Source organism: Zonotrichia albicollis, chromosome 2, assembly GCF_047830755.1.
Source record: "Zonotrichia albicollis isolate bZonAlb1 chromosome 2, bZonAlb1.hap1, whole genome shotgun sequence".
Taxonomy (NCBI): Eukaryota; Metazoa; Chordata; class Aves; order Passeriformes; family Passerellidae; genus Zonotrichia; species Zonotrichia albicollis.
In genome coordinates, this window is record NC_133820.1 from 14,101,940 (window position 1) to 14,120,409 (window position 18,470).

The 18,470-nt window shown below is 44.5% G+C and overlaps 1 protein-coding gene across 2 annotated transcripts in view; it reads right to left on the minus strand.

Moving 5' to 3' along the window:
• Positions 1-620: 620 nt before the first annotated feature.
• The window catches only part of KCNJ6 (potassium inwardly rectifying channel subfamily J member 6), a 175,464-nt gene continuing 157,614 nt past the window's right edge, over positions 621-18,470 (minus strand). For both annotated transcript variants that reach the window (XM_074533913.1, XM_074533912.1), the window contains one exon: positions 621-8,010. In XM_074533913.1, coding sequence (XP_074390014.1) covers positions 7,685-8,010 — 326 coding nt within the window. In that variant the 3' untranslated portion in view covers positions 621-7,684. The remainder of the gene's footprint in view (positions 8,011-18,470) is intronic.

Here is an 18,470-nt window from a genome sequence, read left to right on the forward strand (position 1 = left end):
CAGGGCCAGGGACAGCCAGGAGGGGACCCAACCTTCTCTGGAAAATCAGGAATTTTGATGGTTCCTGTTTATTTACTGAGATGATTTGAGTATTCTTTTTATTCCTTTATTCCTTTATTCCTACGTTTCTCTGTGAGTATTTTAAGGCAGATACAATTTCCTAAGTTTCTAACCTAGTTGTGCTAATATTCACAGCTAATATTCAATATTAACTTCTGAGACTCAGGCAGAAATGCAGAAAAAATGAGTTTGATATTTGGTTATACATTATTATTTCTTACCCTTCTGGGAATGAGTTTTTCCTTTCTGTTGTCTTCCTCTCCTTCCCTTCTCATTTTTTGCAGATTTTCCATTTTCTCTCTCCCCCTTTCTCCCTTTTACCTTTTATTCCCTTTTCTTTTTTCCCTTTTTTCCCACTTTTCCCCTTCTCCCAATCTTTCCATTTTCCTCCCCTCCCCTTTCCACTTTTCCTCTTTTCCCCTTTTTCTCTTTCTTTTTTTGCAATTTTTTCCTTTTTTTCCATTTTTCTTTTGTTTTTATTTTCTCCCTTTCCCTCCTTTCCCACCCTCCCCCTTTTCCCCCTTTTTAATTTTCTCCCATTTTAAATTTTCCTCTTCCCCCCCCCCCCTTTTCCTTTTCTCTTTCTTTTCCCCCTTTCTCCTTACCCCATTTTTCCCTCTTTTCTCCTTTTTCCTCCTCCACTTTGATAAGTGGTGGAACCATCCAGGTGAGGAAGGAGACGTGGTTTGAGCATCTGCAATTCCATATTTAAAATATTCCAAGATGTAAAAACTCTCTCTGAGTCAGATCCATCAGGAATTTGAGCCCCCACTTCCTAAATCCCAAGTGGGTCCTTGACATTTTGGTGCAAACCCTTCCCAAAATCCATTTTTTGGAGGAAAATGTACAGATGTCAGATTGGGAATAGAATGGAATAAATTGTCAAATTTAATTTTATCTGTGATCAAAGTCTGGCAGTGACTGACTCATTTTAAGGGTAGATTTCTTCATTTCCAGATATCTCCAGCAGTGTTTTTTATTAAAATAACAAAAATTAATGCCTCTTCCATTTTACAGTAGGAGATCTGATTTAATTTGATGCCTGAATTTGTTCATTATCTGCAAAGTTGAGCAAAAATGGGTTTTTTTCAGCTTATTTCAAGCAAGTCTCCAGATGAACAAAACATTTGTTCTCATAGCAAAATGCTTCATTAATTTATTTTGGAAATGTGAAGGGAAAAAAAAAAAACAACTGTGAATGGAAGATTCTGTTCTGATCTGTGAAGTGCTGGGATTTAATTTTTGGGATTTTTTTTCTCTGAAACAGTTCACTGGATTGATCTTGTTTTAATTATCAGCCCTAATCCACAGATTCCTCAGTAATTAATGATTAAAGACCTAAAACAAATGACTTTGTTACAAAACTAGAAATACTCTTGGAAGGTCACGTTTTTATGGCAAATCAGTCAGAACTGACACGAAGAGAGAACAAACACTGCCTGAAAGAGAAAATGGAATTTATTATTTAAATTTGATGAAATAAAGCCACACCCACCCTTTTCTCCTCCAGTTTCCTGGGGAATTTCAGAGTCATTTTTGGTGACAAAAATGGAGTCTTGGAGAGGCCAAATGATTTTCGTGCATTGAACAGATCTCTCTTTCTTTTGAATCCAGGGAGTTTGGAAACAATGGCATCTCTCTTGGAGTTACTTTCCTGCCTTTCACAAGAGTAAAAAATTCTGTGTGAGGTTGAAATTGTGAATTTTCTCCCTTGTCTGTCCTCATAATGGAGACTTCGTGGTGGTGACTTGTCCAGACAAGAATTTTAAGCAATAAATTTGGTCGTGCTTTATTTAATGCATTTATTAATAGGAATTCTGTGGTGATGATTTGTCTGGCCAACATTTTTAAGCAACAATTTTGGTCATGCTTTATTTAGCGTATTTATTAATAGGAATGTTGTGCGTATCAGAGAAATGACACGTTGAGCTGTGAAAAATGGCTGAGCGTGGCTGAGCTCTGAATTCCTGATTCCTGCCCTGTGCCCAGGAATTTTCTTGGCTCCATCTGTGGGCTTTGCACTCGTTTTTATTCCTCCTTTCCAGGAATATTTTGGGTTTCCATCCCTGGCAGTGCCCAAGGCCAGGCTGGACATTGGGACAGTGGGAGGTGTCCCTGCCATGGCAGGGGTGGCACTGGGTGGGCTTTGAGGTTCCTCCCAAGCAATTCCAAGGGATTTTGGGAAGAGCTGGTCCATGTTCAGCTCCAGGATCCCGTCCAGCTGAACCAGGAATGCTGCTGAGAAAAGGAAACGGCTTCCACCACCATCCCAGCAAGATTCCTTGGAGTGACTCCAAACTGTGACAGTCTGGGCTCCCCAGCCCGAATCTCACTGATCTTCTCACATTAGAGACTTCTCATTGTGACATCATAATCTTCTTTTTCTTTTTTTAAAAAAAGCTATTTTTAATTTGATCAGAGGTACATTTTGGGAAGATTTGGGGAGACTGAAGAGCTGTGGTAGGGATGTGATGCTCCAGGGAGGGATTTGGGACGTGATGATGGGGATGTGGCCAGGGAAGGTGAGTGTGAGGATCCATCCTGGTGAGCCAGGAACGCTCCTTCCCTGAGCTGGGAGGAGTCCAGAGGACTCCAATCCAACACACGAAGGAAAACTTGGTGGGATAACACTTCTCCAGCAGCTCTCACAGCTTAAATTCTCCAGGAAATTCAGTGCAAATGATTGCCTGTAATGATCTGAGGGAAAACAGCTTCAGCTGTGAGCTTGGAGCTGCTGCTTTTGATTAAAAAAAAAAAAAGAAAAAAGGAAAAACAGTAGGGAGAGCTCTCCCCATCCCTGCCCTGTGAACAAAAATTCCCTAAAAGCAGCTGATGTTACCAGAAACTCTGAAGTTTTTACTCTGTGTGGATGGCACGTGAGCTGCGGGAAAGGAGGGATGAGCTGTGGTTTGGAGCTGTGAATTCGCCTGGAATAGAAAGCAGATTTCACACTTGTGGTGAAGCAGGAAGATCCCAGTCCCTCTGGAACTCTATTTTTGGATGTGATGTCTCTGGGCTCTCCATGGGAAACTCTTGGAGCATCAACAGGCAACAAACAGGGCACTGGAATTGATAAAATAATTGCATTTTTGCACTGGAATTGCCACTGGATTATAATTTCTGGAAATCCAGAGGATCTGGTAAAACTGTGAGAATAAATCAGGAGAAAGAAAAGCTGAACCCACAAAATGACTTCGTGAACGTCTGGCTCCACCTCTCCCCTCCAAAATAACAAAGCCTGGAAGTTTAAAATCCACTCAGGAAATGATTAACAAATAACAACAGCTCTCAGGTCTTGTCTTTAAGAATTATTTACAGCTCAAACCCAGATTTATGCCTGCCCTCCATGTGCTTCATTTCAAAGAGGGGTTTGGGAGCTGAGGGAACAAGAGGGGAAGAGAAGCCAACTCCTCCTGTTTTAGTTTTGATTTATGGCCTAAAAAGTGCCTGAGTGGGGTAACCTGGTGTTATTATGAAAATAAAGATTTTGATGGGCAGAGAGTGCCTCAGCAGGAAAAATTTAATGTTTGACAGCCAGGAGCTGTGGTGTTGGCTGCTGAAGGAATGTCCAGGTGCCCAAAGCACAGGAGACAAATTATGTTGAGCCTCTCATCCACACCCACATCAAAGAACGGGAGGAAATAATATAAATTCACCACTTCAAATCTCCCAAAAGCAGGAGGGCCAGAGATCCCAGGTTTTCTGGGGATGACAGAGTGCATCCCCCCAGGGCTGTGCTCTGCTGGACAGCGAGGAGGTGACAAACCTGGGCATTATCCTGAGGGCTGCCTTTTCCCTGGAAATGCCGGGATGGGTGGACTGGGCCCAGGGAATGGGGGATTTTCCATTCTTCCATTAAAAAAACCCCAAAATTTCACAGAACCCTGGAATTACAGAATCGCAGCATCCTAGAACGGTTCAGCCTTGAAGGCTCCTTAAAGGCCATCAAGTTCCACCCCTCTGGCAGGAGCAGGGATCCTTCCACACCCAAAGGTGAGGAAAATTGGGCTGCTGGGAGAATTCCAGAGCAAGGCAGCCCTGGGCAGAGGGGCTGGAGCTGTTGGTGCTCTTGTGGCTCTTGGGTTTGATTTTTGGGAGAAGTGGGACGTGGTTTTGGACATGCCTGGGCTGAAGGGAGCTCTGGTTCCAGACCTTCCCCTTGCCCTGTGGCTGGGAAGAGAACACGGATTTCAGGAATTTCATCCTTCCCTGGTTTTGGAAGGCCTGAATGACCTCTTTAACTCCAACAAAGGAACATGAGCAACCCAGACTGGAAACCAAAACCTTGAACTGAACTTCAAGAATGTTTTTTGTCCCTCCTGGGTTTGGCAGCTGCTGAATTTGTTGGGGTGGCTCCCATGGCTTTGGTGCTGTAGGGCAAAGATGCAGATCAGAACAGCTACAGACACCCAGCAGGACATCTGCATTCTTGGGTGATGCTTCAAATTCATTCTGGTGATTTATTTTAATTCTGATAAAATGGTATTTGTTGGGAAATGATAAAGCTGAGCTTGGGGTATTTGCTGAAGGTCACATTCTCAGTCAGCAAGTTAGTGAAGAAGGAATTGAGAGCTCCAGGAGGTAACAGAGAGCTCACATTTACCTCTGGAAATCCTTTCTCTCCTAAAAATCATAAGATAATCCAAGAAAAAAACATCAAAATATATTGGTGAATGAAACTTCACTAATATATAATAGAAGTGTAATGGGTCTGGATTAATTCTGTAGCCAATTCCATTAAGATGTTATGTTATTCACATCCCTTAAATGTCATTTACCACGAATATTCCCACAGGGAATTGAGCTCTCCTTGAATATTGTTCACGACTAAGAGCTGAGATTCCTGGGTGAAATGATTGACTGTCAATGAAAACACCACTCAGGATATACGGCTTGAAAATCCATTGTTAATTAACAGCATTCAATTCTTAATTGTCTTCGTACCAATTCAGTTGAAATCATTGACACAAAATACATTGTTAAACTGCTTAATCAATCATTGTAGAAAAATAGAGGTGTTTGATAGGGACATTCTAGTACAAAGTTTACGTGAAGCTTCCCCGTTTGAAAGCTTTGGAGGCTTCTATAATATTTTTTTTTTTTAAAGCTTATGTTACAAAAATGAGATCTCATAAACTTTACAGTCCATACTACATGGATACCAAAGACAAGAAAATACAGGGGGGGAGAGAAAGACAGAACACACACACCTTAAGCTGTAAGTGCCCTATTCACAGAAATAAAGCTTACACATGCGCATGCCCCAGTGGCGGAAATTCTCTTTTTCCGTGCTGAAGGACACCAAAAAAAAAGGTTTCATCAGGGCCCTGAGCTGCACCACAAATGTTCTCAACCTGCAGCAACGACTTCTAGAGTGGCCCAGTGAATTGTGAGAGCAAAAAGCAGGTTTGTCCTCGGAGGGAAAGCTTTGCTTTCAGCTCATGCACCTTTGGCGGGACGGACGCACGCGAGTGGCCCCAACGCTTCCAGAGGGGCTCTGGAGCCCCAAAAACCCCCAAAAACCCCTAAAAAAACCCTAAAAAAACCCTAAAAACGCTCAGCAGCCCTGCTGGGGAGCCACGGGGGTGGGGATGGATGGGCTGGAGCACGGGGCTGGTGCTGGGGCAGCAGGATGAGCTTGAGGCCTAGATCTGTCTCAGAAATGTTCCAACCTTCACCAGAATCATCCGCCCAAAAATCTTCATCCTGCACCATTCCTGGCATCCTGGGAAAGCCTTTTAGGGGAAAATGGTCAGTGCTGAAACCATAAAAACCTCTTCCCATCCAGCCTGATCTGCCCGGGTGTGCAACCCTTCCCATCCCTTCCCCAGGCCCTGTGTGCCCTCCTCACCTGGAGGTCCCTCCCCTCAGCCACCCTCTCTGAAAATTAGCAAGGGGCAGTTGTACCAGCAAAAAAAAATAATTAAAAAAAAAGAAAGAAAAGAGGTGTGAATTTAATGCCAAAGCTATATCACAGTGCAAATTTTCCACCTGCCCACCAAGTTTCTCCTGAGGTTTATTTTTTTTTTCTCTTTTATTTAAACGTAAAGTTTTCTGTACAAAAAAAAAGAAGAAAAAAGCTTCAGATTCTCTTCAGTGTTTTCTTTCTTCATGGAATAGGCAGGCATGAAACAACCCCCCCCAAAATTAAGGAATTAAGGCTGCAGCTTCTCCTCCTTTGCTGGCAGAAATGCTGTTCTTGGTGGAGCTCTCCCACTGCCGTGGAAGTGATGGGAGTTCCCTCTGCCCCAGGGATGGAATTCCCAGGGATTTCCAACAGCCAGGAGCCACCCAAGGTGGAGGAACTCACTGAGGAAGGGCTCCCCTGAGCCAGGCAGGACCCTCCTGTGTGTTCTCCTGGGAATCCTGGTGGAAGGACACCCCCAGGGACGTCGTGCCCCCCGCGCCCTCAGCACCAGCACATTGCAAACGTCACGGATTCCAGCTCCACACGAAATCCAGCTGCTTCTTTCCCAGCTGAAGTAGCTAAAATCTACTGGCTGAGGTGCAACATTCATTTTTCAATGGCTTGTGTGTGTGTGGGTATTTTTTGTGTGTAGTAGACTGCTCCACTGAGATCCCACGGGAGCAGATTCCCTGGATATTGCACGTTAAGGATAACACCTCCACATGACACATGCTTGCTCTATGGAGAGTACACAGGAAATTCTGGTTAGCCATGAGTTTGCCACAGCCTCAATTTTTCAGTTGAACTGCCCCCAGAAAACAGGAACCAGGAAGGGTTTTGCCTTATTTGTAAACATTTTCACAGTATGTCAGGAGGACAATTCTCTACCCTGCCCTTTCCCAGACTTATGGCTTTTTAGAGTGAGTGAAACAATCTGTTTGGCCAACAGTGAGGTACTCTAAATAGCTGCCAGTCTGGTACACTGAAGAAAATGTTACCCACTCGAAGAGTCATAGAGGGGAGGGGAAAGAAAAATAAATTAAAATCAATTTTACACTGCAAATATTTGAAGAGAAATGCCTACTCGACGGGTAGTTGGTTTTTGCATCCCAATATTTCTAGAGCTCTGTTTCTAAACCTACATTAATTACACAGCTGTGTACATTATTTAGAAGTTCTTTACTACAGTACTTTTGTACATGCGGCGTTTATTACTAAATGTAGAGAGAAATAGTTACATAAGGCATATGTACAGGGTCGTGGGGGATTGCAGGTCCCTCTGCTCACCTTCCTCTTAAAGCTGCAAGGCCCATTCCACTGTCACCCAGTCTGTGAAAGTGTCCTGAAATACATAAAAACTCAGTCAAGACCCATTTCTTTGATGGGCATGAATTAGTCTTTCCTTTAAAATCTCTTGCATCCATTTCAGAGATTGGTTTTTGTGTGGTTGATGTGGAAAAACCTGGAGGTCTGCACTGGAGAGGGGCCACCAGTCACTGCCAGGGGGAGATTCCACCATCCCTGGTGGGTGCTGCAGCTTTTACCCACGCCTTGGCTTAGTCTGGGGTTGAAGTTGGGATTTTTCATCTAAAACGTTTATTTTCTGTGAGTTACCAATAACAGGAAGAGAAAAAAAAAATTAAAGGCGTGTCGCAGAAAGAAACAGGGAGCAGAGAGGCAGGAGATAAAGGAGGTGGCCTTTATTTCTCCCTGGTCCTACACTTTGGACTCATTCTCCAAGTTGGCCACGTCTCCATTTCTTTCGTTTTGGTCTTCTTGGTTCTTCTCCTCCTCCTCTGTTTCCAGCTCGGCGTGTTGGTCCAGCTTGCTGGAAACAGACCAGGTCAGGGGCAGTTCTGCTCGGCTGGCCATCTCCGCCAGCTCTTTGGCACTGTAAACGGGGGTGTTGGTCTCATAGGTTTCGTGAAAACTGTTGTAGTCAACCTCGTAAAACCCGTCCTCCAGTGTGAGCACGGGCGTGAAGCGATAGCCCCAGAGGATCTCACTGGTGATGTAGGAGCTGCGGGCCTGGCACGTCATCCCTGCAGCAACAGAGAAGGAACAAGGGCTGTAAGCAGGACCCGCGGCTTCCCCAAGACTTTAATTTATTTATTTTTCTGTCTGTAAGAAGGGCAGGATCAGGTTTGACATCACACGAGGTGGAGCTCACACAGCAGGCTTAGGGAGCGTAAATTGACGCCCTTTCCTCCTGTGCATGGCTGAATAAAGGCTCAGCCCAGGCTCCGCCCAGGGGAGGAGCCAAGCATTCCTACCTGGATCAAATCTGAGCCTGGCACAGCACAGCAGCCTTTGCCCCCTGCATTGCCAGAGGAGCAGCTTTCTGCTGCCCTGCATGGCCAGAGGGAGCCCAGGCCCATCTGCAGCAGCACTGGAGCTGCAGAGGAAAACTCCCCCCTTGTGCAGGATCCCTGCTGCAGCAGATCCACAGCTGGCACTGCAGGAGGGCTGAACCCCCCTGGGATGGGGCTGGGACACCCCCTGACACACAGGGGACAGGGCAGGGTCTGGCTCTGGCAGTGGTTTATTGTGTATTGCTGCATTCTTATTTTTATCTTTATTTATTTTTTTTATTCCTAGTAAAGAACTGTTATTCCCATTCCCATATTTTTGCTTGAGAACCCCTTAATTTCAAAATTATAATAATTTAATGGGACTGTGCCACCACCCTGACCCACAGTGTGTCAGGGCATGTTCTGACTCTGGTAGTGCTGCTTTGTATTACTGCATTCTGATTTTTATTTTTCCTAATAAAGAACTGTTATTCCTACTCCCATATTTTTGCCTGAGAGTCCCTTAATTTCAAAATTATAATAATTCAGAGGTAGGGAGGGGGGTTTACATTTTCCATTTCAAGGGAGGGTCCTGCCTTCCTTAGCAGACACCTGGCTTTACAAACCAAGACAGAACCTTTTAAAACCAAAACTAAACATGGAGGAAGCTCTCAACCCCTTGAGGTAAATTCCTGCAGCGGATTCCTGACGGAGCTGTGGCACTCAGGAAGCAGCAGAATCCCTGACCTGTGGCCTCAGAGCTGAGTTTTGCACCTTTTCCGGGGCAAGGGGGAGAAGATGGGAGAATTCTGCTTCATCACAGTGACCGAAGAATCCCAGACTGGTTTGGGTTGGAAGGGACATCAAAGACATTCCAGCTCCAACCCCTGCCATGGGTGGGGGTCTTCTCCTAGATCAGGCTGCTCCAAATCCCATCCAACCTGGCCTTGGACACTCCAGGGATCCAGGGGCAGCCACAGATTCTCTGGAAATCTATTCCAGGTCCTCCCCATCCTCCCAGGGAACAATTCCTAATTCCCAACATCCCATCTGACGAGGTCTTTGGTGTGAAGATGACTCTGAGGTGTCGGAAAGTTTCTTTTTCTCAGCTTTGAGACCAAAGAAGGAGATGGGATTTTTTGGCTCTCATTCCCAAGGGTGTTTATTTGCAATTATTTAATTCATTGTCTTTTTGACTCACTGAGGTCTGTTTAGTAGGTTGGGTCGAGGGACTCTGACCACCCTCAGGGTGGTGTTATTTTTTATACAAAAAACTATGTGTACTTTATTTAAAATAATTTTTCAATACTTATCACCTCTGTTAGACAGTCTGTCTCTACTCTAAACTAATTTTAAAGTGTCACCATCACAGCAGAAGATGGAGGACAAGAAGTAGAAGGAGAAAGATTGGACACGCCCAGATTCCTCCATCTTGCCTCTTGAACCCCCATTCTAAAAACCCCAAAATTTTACTTTTCTACTTTGTGGTAAATTCACTGTCATTCTACTCAAACTCTTGGGGCTTGTAAATACTCACACAAAGTTGGGAATTTTTTTCAAGGGCTAAAATCAAAGGCACAGGTGTTTCTGACTCCATGCCAAGGTCTCTGAGCCCCTTGCAAGGGTCTGGAGTCCTCCAGGGCAGCCAGAGGGATGTCCTGGGTTCTGACACCCACCCACCCATCCATCCATCCATCCATCCATCCATCCATCCATCCATCCATCCATCCATCCATCCCCCATCCATCCCCCATCCATCATCCATCCATCCATCCATCCATCCATCCATCCATCCATCCATCCATCCGTCCATCCATCATCCATCCATCCCCCATCCATCCATCATCCATCCATCCATCCATCCATCCATCCATCCATCCATCCATCCATCCATCCATCTATCCATCCCCCATCCATCCCCCATCCATCATCCATCCATCCCCCATCCATCCATCATCCATCCATCCATCCATCCATCCATCCATCCATCCATCCATCCATCCATCATCCATCCCCCATCCATCCATCCATCCATCCATCCATCCCCCATCCATCCATCATCCATCCATCCATCCATCCATCCATCCATCCATCCATCCATCCATCCATCCATCCATCCATATCCATCCATCATCCATTCATCCATCCATCCATCCATCCATCCATCCATCCATCCATCCATCCATCATCCATCATCCATCCATCCATCCATCCATCCATCCATCCATCCATCCATCATCCATCCATCCATCCATCATTCATCCATCCCTCTGGCAGTGGGAGCCATTCCCTGTGTCCCGTCCCTCTGCTGAGCAATCTCTCTCCAACGACCCCAATATTGAGGGAATGGGATGAACCTTCACCCTTCCTGTAGCTCCAGGAATCCCAGGTGGATTTCCAGGATCCCACCCCAGCCTCTCTCCGTGCCCTGCTGACCCTTTGCTCTCCAATCCGTTTGCTGAAGGATTTGTCACATTTTTGGGCTATTTTTGGCTGCTCAGGAGAAGAAGAAAGCAGCGTGGGCTATTACAAACAAGCCAAAGGCTCGGAGTCAGGACCCCCTGCTTGATCCCCCTCTTCTCCTGCAGACCCTGTGTGGGCTCTGGCAAATTCCCCAGCTTTGCTTTGCTGGCTCCGTTTCTCTGCTGTGCCACCAGGAACACGCCGAGATGGAAAAGCAGGAGAAGTGCTGGCACTGGATTCTCTTTCTCCTTCCTCCTCTACAATTTTTCTTTTTTTTTTTTTTTTTTGCTGTCAAATTTGTACTAAACAGCTCTCCCTGGTGTGAAATGATGGCCTCAAGGAAAAGAAATAAAAAAAAAGACAGAAATTTGGACTAAAATTTCCAGAGTGCCACCAAGTCGGTGTCAGAAACATTCCATGGGAGTTAATTGGTCCTCTTTAATCAAGATAAAAAGAAGGAAGCAAAATGTTGTGTTGGACCCTGAATTCCCTGCAGTATTTTAAAGCTGGAAGCATAAAATCATAGAATTTAGGTATAGTTGACAATAAGGCTATGGTAGTTCGGTTTATTTGAGCAAACAGCCCACAAATATATATATTAAAAAAATTAAAAAAATTTATAATGTACTGTTTATTATAATATACATTATATTATCTATAAATAACATATATTTGTATTTACACGTATATTTATATTTATATTTATATTTATATTTATATTTATAGTTGTATTTATATTTATATGGCTATATATTTACATTATATAGATATTTAAATATACATAAATATATTTATATATTACATATAAAATATATTTAATATATAAAATACATATGAAAATATAAATATAAATATAAATCTAAATATAAATATAAAATATAAAATGATAAAATCTCTCATTCAGAGGTAGCAAAGGGGAATTCCCAGAGGTTCTGATCATTTGTTTCAGAGCACACCTGGGGATTGGTTTTTTATCTCACCCTGAGAAATGTCAAAACGTCCTGAAAGAAGTCAGACCTCCACAGGTGCCTGGGAGCCTTTTAAATATTTTAAATATTTTTGCTTCAGCATGCCTGGTGTGGAACCCTTGTGTTTTGGGCTTGTGAGTTGAGTGGAGGAAAGGAGTGAGGACAGATATTTTTTATCATTATTATAGTACAAGGAGGTAACTTTTGCTGGGTTTTGTTTGTTTTCTTTTTCCTTGTATAACCTTTAAACTGGTGTGGGTTTTTTTTTCCTGCCAACGATTCGTGTAATTTGATATTTCTACATGGACCTTTCTTACTCGGGAGGAGATCACCGTATTTGAGGTTTTATTTGCTGCTCAGGGGTCTCTGTGGTCGCTAGGGAGGGAGCAGGGACCAGCTCCATCCAAAAAATCCAAATTTCCATGGAGTGAGTGGGCTGGAGCAGCTGCTCTGACCACCCCACCCCAAATCACGGAAAATCACAGCTCTGCAGGAGAACGCGCAGATTATCAGCTCCCATTTGCACAGAGATGAACATGCAAAGGAAATTGAAGCCATAATTTCCAGTCAGTTGAACTTTCTGATGCTCTGAATTCTATTTCTTGCTAAAACAAATAACAGGCATTAAGAAAAATGAAGTTTATATTAAGTTAAATTCTAAACAAAATCTAAATTGAATTGGTCAAAGCATTCTGGCTTCATTCTGACTTCTTCAAATGTGATATATTGTGTAATGCAACACCTAAATAAGAAAAAAATGGGCATGCTTTAGTCCTTTACAAACTGTTAAAATGCATTTTTTGCCCCAGCAGGAGATCTCAATGCCAGTGAAATTATATTTTCCAGTGGAAAAATGCTGAATTGGAAATGCTCGATTTACTTGGGTACTGTTTCTCCTATCAGGAATTAAATACTGGGTAATTTGTGTCTAATTTTTTGCTTTCTGACAAGTGGTACCTGCTGAGGCAGGAGACTTTGTCTGCTCCAGCCTCAAATGTGCTGCCACTTTTAGCAAAATGTACCAACATATTCTCAATGAACTGCTTGTAAAGAGATGGTAATTTTACCCAAAAATTGCAATTTTACCAAAAATTTACAATTCAGCCAATATTTAACCTCAATTTAGCCTCAAACTCAGGCTGTGCCCAGCAAATCCTGATGTGTCTGAATTTTGATGTTGTTTTTCAGCTGATCCTTTCCCAATGGGTGACAATTACATTTTTTTGTCACCTAAATCTGGGAAATTGATTAAATCCAATAATGCCTGACCAGAGAGAGAGGAGCTGGTTCCAGAACTGGCCCGTCAGAGCTGGGAGCTCATTTCAGAGGAGCTGGAACATGGAATGCCAGGATTCTGTGCCCTGCTCTGTGTTTGCCTCTTGGGATGCATTTATGGATCCGGAGCTTCCCCAGATTTCAGATCAGAGCTTTGTTTTTCCTTCTGGGCGTCCAGCACGGGGGGATTTGTGGGAATTTTGGTTAAAAGAAGCTGCAGTGAGGGGCTGAAGGGACCCTGGAGAGATCTGAATAGAGCTGAGAGGATCCTGAATGGATCTGGATAGAGCTGAGAGGATCCTGAGTGGATCTGGGTGGAGATAAGATGATCATGGATGGATGTGGATGGAGCTGAGAAGATCCTGGATGGATCTGGATAGAGCTGAGAAGATGCTGGCTGGATGTGGATGGAGCTAAGAGGACCCTGGATGGATCTGGACGGAGCTGAGAGGATCCTGGGTGGACCTGAATGGATCTGAGAGGATCCTGGATGGATGTGGATGCAGCTGCAAAGATCCTGGGTAGATCTGGATGGAGCCGAGAGGATCCTGGATGGATCAGAAGCCGGTTCCTCTCTCTCCAATCCTCACGGGGGAGGCAGAAGATGGGAACTGGGCACATATAAAATAAAATAAAAGCAGGAAGTGAAGAATAGAAAATGCCCAACCCAGAAATGTGCATTTGCATCCCAGAAAGGCAAATGTGACCTGGGCTGCATCCAAAGCAAGTGGGCAGCAGGGAAAGGGACTGGGATTGTGTCCCTGTGTTCCCTCAGGTGATTCCCCACCTGCAGAGCTGCCCCAGCCAGGGAGGAGCTGGAGCTGCTGCAGAGCCCAGAGGAGGCTCCAGGATGGGCAGAGGATGGAGCAGCTCTGCTGGCAGGAAAGGCTGGCACAGCTGGCATTGCTCACCTGCACAGGAGAAGCTTTGGGCTGAGCTCAGGGCGGCCTTGCAGGGCCTGGAGGAGCCCCAGGAAAGCTGGAGAGAGACAATTGCCAGGGGATGCAGGGACAGCACACAGGGAATGGCTCCCAGTGCCTGAGGGCAGGGCTGGGTGGGATCTTGGCAATGAGGAATTGTTCCCTGGCAGGGTGGGCAGGGGCTGGGATGGAATTCCACCCCTGGATCCCTGGCAGTGCCCAAGGCCAGGTTGGACACTGGGCTTGGAGCAGCCTGGGACAGTGGGAGGTGTCCCTGCCATGGCAGGGGTGGCACTGGGTGAGCTTTGAAGTCCCATCCCACCCAAACCATCCTGGGATTCTGAGATTCTGTGAAATGCATTTGGCTTTGGGAAAGGACTGAACATTTTTTGTGAGGAGCTCTTCCAAGATGGCATCCTTCAATGAATGTGCATGGAAAGTCAATCTTTAGTGGAAAAAACCCCACAACCCTCAACATCTGCACCTCTCCTGGGGAACAGGAACTCAAATCCCAGTGCAATGGGACTGACGCCAACACAAGGCACTGCTCAATCCCTACTCATGGGAATTAATGCCAAAGGATGGCTGGGAGAAAAAAAAACCCTTTCCCTGGAATGGCGTTTTCTGCAAAAGAAACATTTTCTGTGACACTTTGTACCTGATGCACTCCTGTGCTGTCACTGCTGGGGGATAAACATTTCATTAAAATAGAAGTGTGATCCATTCCACCACCTCTTCCGCACCTAATTCCAGCCTGCATGTTTGGGTGGCTTTTGTTCCTCTCCTTAAAACGCTGAACATCCAAGGTTTGCTCCGTGCTGAACTTCCCCGACTTGGAGCTTTTTATAAAAATGTCACATTTTCCTGTTTGCAATGCCAGGATTAAAGACAAAACAGTGTGAACACGCAGCTTGGCATGCTGTAAAATCCAGGAAATAAGGCAGGATTGGGAGCTTTCTGACAGCAAAATCTGTGAATCACCCACCAAATATTCTGGGGGTTGTTCTGAGGTTTGTGGCTGAAGGGAGCAGAGGGGGAGATGAAAGAGAGCCCAGGGTAAAGCACTTGGGCCTGCCAGGCAGATCCTGCGAGAAGGGATGCTTGGAAATGCAGCACAAGCAAAGGTTCCAAAATCACTGGAGATTTTGGGAAGCAGCAGCCCAATTCCAGTTCCAAAATCACTGGAATTTTTGGGAAGGCACAGCCCAATTCCAGTTCCAACATCCCTGGAATTCTTGGGTAAAGCAGCAGCTCAATTCAAAAATCAATAGAATTTTTGGGAAGCAGCAGCCCAATTTCAGTTCCAAAATCACTGGTATTTCTGAGAAGAAACAGCCCAATTCCAGTTCCAAAATCCCTGGAATTTTTGGGAAGGCACAGCCCAGTTCCAGTTCCCAAATCCCTGGAATTTTTGGGAAACCACAGCCCAGTTCCAGTTCCAAAATCAGTGGAACTTTTGGGAAGGCACAGCCCAATTCCAGTTCCAAAATCCCTGGAATTTTTGGGAAGTAGAAGCCCAATTCAAAAATCACTGGAGTTTTTGGGAAACAACAGCCCAATTCCAGTTCCCAAATCACTGGAATTTTGGGAAGGCACAGCCCAATTCCAGTACCCAAATCCCTGGAATTTTTGGGAAGGCACAGCCCAGTTCCAGTTCCCAAATCACTGGAATTTTTCAGGAAGGCACAGCCCAATTCTAGTCCCAAAATCCCTGGAATTTTTGGGAAGGCACAGCCCAGTTCCAGTTCCCAAATCCCTGGAATTTTTGGGAAGGCACAGCCCGGCTCAGTGGAGTCCCCAGGGCGGTTTTGTAACTCTGCCTCCTTTTAGGTGGGCTGGGACGAGCCACACTCGGGTGGGTGGAACTTGATTTTAGAAGAGAAAACTTGAAGAAATCAGCTTTTCTAAAGATACCCTGTGTTCAGAGATGATATTTCTGTCTTGTGCTTCACCTGAAGGAGTGGCAAGACGGCTGGGAGAGAGGAGCTCCATGGTTTGCAGAAGGGAGCTCTGAATCCCAGGCTCTGGGAGGAGGAGGAGGAGGAGGAGGAGGAGGAGGAAGTTCTGGGCTGGTTTTGTTCCTATTTTAAGTGATGGGCTTGGGCTGTAGATCTTATCCCCTTTAATTTTCTTAGTGGGAGAGAATTTAAGCAACCTAACATTTGTTGATGTCATTATTTAATGTGATTGATCGAGGCCTTTATAAAAATCTCTTTAAGAGGAACCATTGAGCACGTTAAGCTCCAAGTTCATCTGACACAACAACGCTCTTTAATTAAAATTGAAATGAGGGTTTATTGATACCTTGATCACAACAAAAGGCTCAGCCAATGCCAGGCTCCCCGCAGCTCTGATTTTTGATGAACTTTTTGCAGGCCTTCTTGCAGCTCTGCACTGAAAATCATCTGTGCTGCAAATCCTCCCACTGAGTAGCAAGTGGGTTTGGAATTTTATTCTGAGTTTGTTTTTTTTTTTTTCTGTTCATGGGATGAGACTTATTAAGTTGATGCTTTCAGGTTAATAATATTTGGCTATCTGACAATGCGAGCAGCATATTTTTGAGATGCAGAGAGTGGCTGCCTGGGGGAATGAGATGCAAAATCTTTCACTTCTGAAATGCTGTTTAATATTTAATATGTCAGATTTTGTATCCATATTTATCTGCTTGGCATCCTGTCTAATAGTAGAGGCTATTAATACACCTGCTGGTAGATCAATGACCATTTTGGAAAAATAAATATTCACTTGGTTTTCATTGACTGTGGTTTTATTGGAAGTGGTGTGGAAGAAGCTGATTAATCTTTAATTACTGCCCACATTTAGCAATGGGTCCAATAAAGGAGAAGAGCAGGAATAGGGCTGGGATTTTAGGAAAGCTTCAGTTCTACTCTCCTGATGTTTCTATTAATTTTTATTATGGAAACAAATAGGAACAAAATCTTCAAGCTCTGGGCTTTTCAGTCTGGCACTTTCCTCAATGCCTGAATTCATTGAAAGTAGGGAAAGAGGGGACCAAAAAACAGCAAAAAGCCAGCAAACATTGGCAAAAAGCAGCAAAAAGCCAGCAAACATTGGCAAAAAGCAGCAAAAAGCCAGCAAACAAAATATTTCTTCATATTTAAACTGATAATATTTTAACTAATTGTTTCTGTTGTAGTGCAGACAAATCAATCTAAGGCAAAATGTGTCAAATTTTCCTCAAACAGTCCAAATTGGTGATGGAGCAGAGAAATTCTGTTTCTTTGATACCTGCACCTCACTTGTGGAAGCAACAAAGAGTCATTAGGACTTTTTAATTTTCCTTAGTTTAGCAATAATTATCTCAGATGAAAAGTTTGAGGAAAAAATGGTCAGTTTTAGTAAGGAAAAAATAAAGAACTTGAGACGAGTGGAAAATAAAGAACTTGAGTGTGTGTGGAAGGGAAAGCAAGGCGAAGGTGCTCACATCCAAACTGCAGAATTTCCAGAGCAGAGGTGCTTAAGATGATGGAAAAGAGTCTGGAATTAAACAATGTGACCTTCAAAGCAGGAAAAACTTTGTATAAAAGCCTCCATAATGTCAGCTCTGCTGAGTAATGAATGAATTCCTGTTCAGCCCTGGGTTTTGTGTCCAGCAAAGTGTGACCGTGTTCACAGGGGTCTTAGGATGAGGGAAGAGACTTGGATTTGACTCCATGTTTCAGAAGGCTGATTTATTATTTTATGAGATATATTGTATTAAAACTATACTAAAAGAATAGAAGAAAGGATTTCATCAGAAGGCTGGCTAAGAATAGAATAGCAAAGGATGACAACGAAGGTTTGTGGCTTGGCTCTCTGTCTGAGCCAGCTGAGTTGTGATTGGCCATTAATTATAAACATCTAACATGGACTAATCAAAGATCTACTTGTTGCATTCCACAGCAGCAGATAATCAATGTTTATATTTTGTTCTTGAGGCTTCTCAGCATCTCAGGAAGAAAAAATCTTAAAGAAAAAAAATTCCATAAAAGATGTCTGTGACAGCAAAGCACATCAACCGGAGTTTTGGAGGGGATGACGGTCTTAGGGTGCAGTGGTGATGGATGAAAAGCTGCCCCGGGCAGGAGCTGTCCCTGTGCTGCTCAATCCCAGCTTCCTGCTGGGGCTCCTTCCATCCTCAGCAGCAGTCATGAGGTGGCACTCTTCTCCCAGCAGAGATGCCTTGGAAGTGAGACTGTGTCTAAGGAAAAAAAAAAAAAGGAAAAAAAAAAAAGCAGCAATGCCTGGAAAACGTTGTCGAGGGATTATTGCAGAAGTTGCTTTGGGAATGTCTGGGCAGGGAGGATTTCGTGTGGTGTGGCAGGGATGGGTTATTTGGGGATGCACCTTGCTGAACTCTCTCTGAGCTCGGGATGGGGCTTTCCCTCATTTCCTGATGATTCCCAGGTGGGTTTGGGGCACTCACGGCAGCAGCTGCAGCCCAAATCCTCCTGCAGGACAGGACAAGCACAGTGCCACAGGGTCCCTCCTGCAGCTTTCACTGCCAGAACATTGCTGCTTTGGAACCCTGCCCTGATCCAGACATTGGACTGGAGCGTAAACTGGACACCCCTCACTCCCAGGC